Raw genomic sequence first — 6,667 nt, 5'->3', positions numbered from 1 at the left:
CCTTCAGTTGTCGTCATCGTCCAGATGTAGGAGCTGGAAGGAGCTCCCAGGATCCTGGGAAAGGGGGTCACGTGGAGACGCAGCACCTGTTCTCAGGGTGGGGCAATCAGACTTCCAGTGTCCTCCCTGCTGGCAAGCAGGGCAGGGGGTTGCTGGTGGACGAGGCTTAGGACATTCACTGGCCCAATGTCCTGACGCCTTGCACTTATAGCAAGGCTGCATTGGGACTCGGGGACCTTGCGGACACCTGCTGGCATAGTGTCCTGCCTTGCCGCACTTATAGCAGGCTCCTTTCGTAGCCTTGGAGTCTGCGGAGTATGTGCTCTCTGGTCTGGGGTTACAACTGGGCTGTAAAGCCGCTGCTAGCAGCTGGGCCTTCTGTTTGAGGCGTGCCTGTCGCACTGCCTCAGCCGTCTCCTCTCTGGAGTTATAGACCTTAAAGGCTAATTTAACCAGGTCTTGTATTGGTGCCTGAGGACCATCCTCTACCTTCTGAAGTTTCTTACGAATGTCAGGAGCTGATTGAGAAATGAAATAAGACGCCAAAATGGTGGCCCCTGTGGGGGAGGCCGGATCTAACCGGGTATATTGGGTTAGAACCTCAGTCAGCCTATTTAAGAATGCGGCTGGATTTTCTTCTGGATTTTGAATAATTTCTTTTAATTTGTTAAAATTTACAGTTTTGTTTGAGGCTGTTTGCATACCAGCCAACAAACACTGAACCATTATGTCTCGCCTACGGCGCCCAGGCTGGTTTGCTTGATAGTTCCAGTCCGGGTCTGCCGAGGGGACTGCTTGCTCCCCTAGTGGGATGGTGGCGTCAGTTAAATGTAGTTGGCTGGCGTGCTGCCTGGCGGCCGCTAGGATGCGCTCTTGCTCCTCAGGGTTTAGGGTGGAGGTTAGGATAACCAGGAGGTCATGCCAAGTCAAGTCATAGGCCTGACAAAGGTATCTAAATTCCTTTATGTAGACGGTGGGATTAGCTGAGAAATCCCCTAAACGCTTTTCAATTTTGGAAAGATCGGCCAAAGAAAAAGGGACATGTACTCTGACTACCCCCTCCGCCCCAGCCACCTCTCGCAAAGGTGCTAACACTGGAGGAGGGTGTGGGGCAGGAGTGGAGGCATCAGCAGGGCACTTAGAGCGGGTGTGTGCAGAGACAGGAGACTCAAGACAGCCAGTTGGGGGCCCCGAAGGAAGCACGGGACTGAGTGGATTACTAGTAGGTAAGGAAGAGGAAGGAGGAGTCTGGGCAGGAAGGGAGGGGGTGGAGAGAGCAGGGAGAGAAGGAGGAGTATAGGGACGAGAGCTTAAGGCCCAAAAGCCTTGTACGTAATTAATTTCAGACCACTTGCCTAACTGCTGGCAGAAATTGCTGAGGTCGATCACGCCACAGTGGAAAGGAAAATTAACCGCTTCCTCCTAAGGTCTTGTTCAAGCTGTAAGGTTTTTAAATTGGCTAGGAGGCACCCCAAGGGGGTGCTCTTTGGAAATTTGGACTGGGGGTTTCCCATTTGTTTCCTCTTTACCGACACAATGGACCCAATGGACATGGGAATGGATCCCTGCCTGGCTTCAAAGCGTCCTTTGGAACCAGCAGAGACAGACGAGAGGCTCTTGAAGCCTAAGTGGAGATTACCTTCAGGCGGACGTCTCCGTCCTGAACGGGTCTCCCGAGCCACGTGGTGGCTCCCGAGCCACTTGGTGGCTCCAAATGGACCCCGGACCTGCGCAGGATTTCTGGCCGAGGGAGGTAAAGAGGAGACAAGGGCACTTACCCCAGAGAGGCCGTGGGAGTGAGGGAAGCGGGTCTCAGGTCCTGGTCCGTCTGCTGCGTGGGAGCAGGAGGAGGTTCCTCAACCCTTAGAGGCCTGAGGAGGGGTCTCCTCCCGGGTCTTCGGCACCAACTGTTTTGTTTTTCTAAGACCACCAGAGCGGGTACAAAAGAACCAGCGACTAGGCAAGGGGTAGGAGCAAAACTGCAAGTTTATTTTGGTCACCTAGCTTCAAGGGAAGAAGGTGGGTAGGGAGAGGTCTGTTGGCCCCCCAACAAAAGGGGCCCCCAGAGTCACCCGTACAGCTCTCGGACGGAGTTCCCGTGGTGGCAGCGGTGGGACCCCCGACAAAAGGGGCCCCCAGAGTCACCCGTACAGCTCTCGGACGGAGTTCCCGCAGTCCTAACATCCCGACAGGAGTGGAGGACTGAGGAAGGCCGCGCGTGGCGTGCCTCCGGAGCGGCTTTTCTAGGAGTGGGAGGGCAATAGGCGGGGCACGGGCGTGTCAGGGGGCGTTCCACAGGTGCGACCAGGTAAATCTTGGTCTCTTCAGATTGACGTCACCTGGCGCATGCCTAGTTGGTCTGCACCTTCCCGGGTCGCCGGCTGGATTTTCGCGCGCGCGGGAAAAGTTGGGGGGGGTTGAAGAACCCGGAAGTGCGCCATCTTGCCTCCGTTCATCCAAACAACAGGGAGGCTGTCCCTTTTGTAAAATGAATGTATGGTTTTAGGAAATTGCAAAAACTGGTTGGGGCAGTCTATCTTTGCTCTTTAGTGGTCCACAGAATGTTAAATCAACTATGCATAAAAGTTATACATTGGGGGGCACGACTCCTGATTGACACTGGGGTCTTTATTGAAATCTCCCCAGATTAAATGGTCCCAATTTACTAATGCCCATTCTGAGGAGAGTCAGGAGAGACAGAGGTACTTTTCTGTCTTTGACTTGGCAAGTCCCCACATGGTATAACAAGGCAATCTTTAAATGCAATAGTTTGAGGCAAAATTGACTTGGTTATGTTAATAACTAGATGGTCAGCAATAGAGTGAGGAAAGAATAAAAGGAATAGAATAGATGAAAGAGTTAAATTTTTCTTAGCTTTAGTTTGGTAGGGTTTTCCCCTGGGATTGTGGTCCACGACTCTTGAGGGGGTGGCGCTTTGACTCGTGTGTGATGAGTCCATCCCTTTTTCGCTGAACGAACAGTAGTCTCGGTGGTTAGCAGCACAAGGTAGGGTCCTTCCTAGGCTGCCTCGAGTTTTCCTTCTTTCCACCTTTTGATGAGAACATGATCTTCAGGCTGGTGCTGGTTTACTAGAAATTCTAGGGATGGTACCTGTGCTAAAAGTCTTTTAGTTTTGAGGGAAAGGAAAAGTGGAAGATAAACCAAGTATATAATTTCTAAGAAATTGACCTTTTGTTTCAAATGTGGGGACATCAGCAGTGGACTTTATAGTCTTTGGTACCCTTCTTACTGAGAAATTTCCTTTAGCACCTATTTTTATTAGTTTTTAGACCAAAGAAAGCCAAACACCATTTTGTATTTAACAATGCTTCTTGTATGATTTTTATACCAGATAAGCTAAATTTCACCTTTATATTAGTGGGTTGTTAATGTTAAACTTAATTTTAATACAACCTTGTAGATATATTTATCCAGTTTTTAATGTCTGACCATAAGGTAAGGTTTTTATAGACTCTTTTTAACCTTTTTTATAATTTTTGTTAAAGAGCAGGTTAGTGCTTTAAGAAAAACTTGTGCTTTTATTTTAATGTTCAGTTCACAGAAAAACTGCATACCTCTTTAACTTTAGCTAATATGTTTACATACAGAATTTCCTTTACAAGTAACATTTTAAAACTTGCTTAGACCTTTAAAACAAAAAAAAAGTATTTTTAACCTTTTAATGTAGTAAAAATTCACATTCTTATGCCTCCTTATAATCTTTTTACCAAAAGTATATTTTACTTTTCTTACACACTTTGCACATAAAGTGTTTCTTCAATAGTTTTATATTTAGGAGGCCTGATTACTTTTAAATTATACAACATTTCTTGCATAAATTTCCTTTTATAGCCTTTTTTTTTCCCACGACTTTCACAGATAATTCTTCGACAGGCCTCAACTTTCTGACTTGTTGTAAACATCCTTTTTTTTAAAAAAACAATTAGTTAATTTATTTTAGGACAAGAATTTACCATGTAACATTTTTTTTACATAAACTCTCCCCCCCCCCGCCCCCCGCTTTTTTTCTTTTTTCTTTAATTTTCCCAAATATGATAACCATTCTTTTCTAAAGCGAACTTCCTTCCTGTCTATGGACTAGACTGCCTAAGGCCACAAGATTAGAAGTTAGGATAATACATGTTACACTGTTAACTTTTAGCAAAGTTTACTTTTGTTGAAAACCTTCTAAGTTTGGGATTTCAATTCTCCTTTGCTGTTAATAAGACCTTGTTTAGTCTAAATTAACTTAGAATTGGTATAGATGGTTCCTTCCTGGTTCTGTGAGTACTATAAGGCTTGGCTGAGTGCAAACAACTTGCAGGTTTGAGCAGACCAGTTATTAGGCAATTTTCCTAACTCTGCTTCTACAAGAGTTTCCCTATCAATTACTGAATACCCACTGTGGTTTGTTGTTTTTTTCCCCCCTCCTCAGTCACCCCGGGGGAACCATCTGTAGTACTGTCCTGAAGGGAGTTCCTCCTAGGTCTGGTCGGACCTTTGTATGGTAATTAAGATTTAAATCCCCGGTTAGGAAACCTACTGGGTTAAGGGAATTTTCAGTGGTTAATGATAAATCATCTTTTTCTAACAGAATAACCCTATACTTTAAGATTTTTGAGTTAGTAAGCTACCTTTTTGCTTTTTGACAGGATAGTTCTGAACTGGTGAGGGGTGCTCACAATGAGGTTTCCTCTAAAAGTTATTTTTCTGGTTTCTTCTGTTAGCAAAGGAGTTGCCACTACAGACTGAATGCATTTGGGCCACCCACTGGTTACTGGGTTAAGGATTTTTGATAGAAAGGCTACAGGTTGTCAGTGGGCTCAGTGCTTTTGGGCTACACCCTTGTTTACGCTGACAACCAGGTGGTATTGGAGTGTTATAGGGTCACAGAGAAGACCTTCAATTATCAACTACAGGTTTTAAATTTACCCTGGCTTTTAAGGGAATAGGTGTTATGCGCGTCCATGTGAAGAGACCACCAAACAGGCTTTATGTGAGCAATAAAGCTTTTTTTTTTTTTTTTTTTTTTGAGATGGAGTCTCGCTCTGTCGCCCGGGCTGGAGTGCAGTGGCCGGTTCTCAGCTCACTGCAAGCTCCGCCTCCCGGGTTTACGCCATTCTCCTGCCTCAGCCTCCCGAGTAGCTGGGACTACAGGCACCCGCCACCTCGCCCGGCTAGTTTTTTTTTTTTTGTATTTTTTAGTAGAGACGGGGTTTCACCGTGTTAGCCAGGATGGTCTCGATCTCCTGACCTCGTGATCCGCCCGTCTCGGCCTCCCAAAGTGCTGGGATTACAGGCTTGAGCCACCGCGCCCGGCCGCAATAAAGCTTTTTAATCACCTGGGTTTAATCACCTGGCGGGCTGAGTCCGAAGAGTGTCAGCGAAGGGAGATAAGTGTGGGGCCGTTTATAGGATTTGGGTAGGTAAAGGAAAATTCCAGTCAAAGGGGGGTTGTTCTCTGGCGGGCAGGAGTGTGAGTCACAGGGTGCTCAGTGGGGGAGCTTTCTGAGCCAGGATGAGCCAGGCACAAGATAATCTCATCGCTTAAGGCAAGGACCGGTCGTTTTCACTTCTTTTATGGTGGAATGTCATCAGTTAAGGCGGGGCAGGACATTTTCACTTCTTTTGTGATTCTTCAGTTACTTCAGGCCATCTGGGCGTATATATACGTGCAAGTCACAGGGGATGTGATGGCTTGGCTTGGGCTCACAGGCCTGACAATAGGGTACACTGTTTTTTTCTTTACTACTTCTATTTTTCTCTTTCTTTCTCTCTTTGACTCCCTCCTTTGTCTCTCTGCCTCTTCCCCCGGCCCTGCCTCTCTTTCCCCTATCTGCCTCTTTCCCCTCTCTCTCTCTCTCTGCCTCTCTTCCCCCCGCACGCCTCTTTCCCTCTGCCTCTCTTTCCCTCTCTCCTTTCTGTCTGTCTCTCTCTCTCTCTTCCCCTAGGGTAGGAACCTGCAGGAGTGGAGCTGCTCTTTCCCCAAGAAGAAAGGAAAGGGCGGCAGCCGCGGGGGCCGGGGGCGGGGTGGGGGTGTTGTGTCAGATTCAACCCTTGAAATTAGCAGAAGGCTCAATACCTCAACACCAGGGATGTCTCACTTTGCCTGTCCCGGAAGGCTCAACCCCTCAAACCAGGGGGTGTCTTGCCTGTCTTGGAAGGTTGACCAGTTTCTCCCCTTTTCCCCCTCTGAAGGTCCTTTGCACGCTTCCTACTTGTGCTGTTCACTCTGGCCACTCCCCCAAGGTAGAATCAGGACCTTCTTAGTGTTGGCATGCCAGTGTAAATCCTACGGCAGGATCCGCCCTCAGCCATATGAGGTAACTACGGAACCACAGAGAGGACCCACTCACTCCTTCCAGCAGTAGGACTTGTCACTGTTTCATGTGTCCGTATGAAGAGACCACCAAACAGGCTTTGTGTGAGCAACAAGGCTGTTTATTTCACCTGGGTGCAGGCGGGCTGAGTCCGAAAAAGGAGTCAGCAAAGGGTGGTGGGATTATCATTAGTTCGTATAGGTTTTGGGATAGGCGATGGATCTCACAAAGTACACTCTGAAGGGTGGAGAGAATTACAAAGAAACTTCTTAAGGGTGGGGGAGATTATAAAGAACATTGATCAGTTAGGGAGGGGCAGAAACAAATCACAATGGTGGAGTGTCATC

The 6,667-nt window shown here is 47.4% G+C and overlaps 1 protein-coding gene across 1 annotated transcript in view; it reads left to right on the top strand.

Annotated features, from left to right (window-relative positions):
- The first annotated feature begins 1,707 nt into the window (after nt 1–1,707).
- LOC104672653 (phospholipid-transporting ATPase FetA-like) overlaps nt 1,708–6,667 on the top strand; it is a 54,350-nt gene continuing 49,390 nt past the window's right edge. Inside the window, exon 1 of the mRNA XM_030920339.1 lies at nt 1,708–1,753. Within this exon, the coding sequence (XP_030776199.1) occupies nt 1,715–1,753 (39 nt within the window). The 5' untranslated portion in view covers nt 1,708–1,714. The remainder of the gene's footprint in view (nt 1,754–6,667) is intronic.

Source organism: Rhinopithecus roxellana, chromosome 16 (assembly GCF_007565055.1).
Source record: "Rhinopithecus roxellana isolate Shanxi Qingling chromosome 16, ASM756505v1, whole genome shotgun sequence".
Taxonomy (NCBI): Eukaryota; Metazoa; Chordata; class Mammalia; order Primates; family Cercopithecidae; genus Rhinopithecus; species Rhinopithecus roxellana.
Note: the sequence above shows the minus strand (reverse complement) of the source record. Positions and strands in the feature narration are given on the sequence as shown.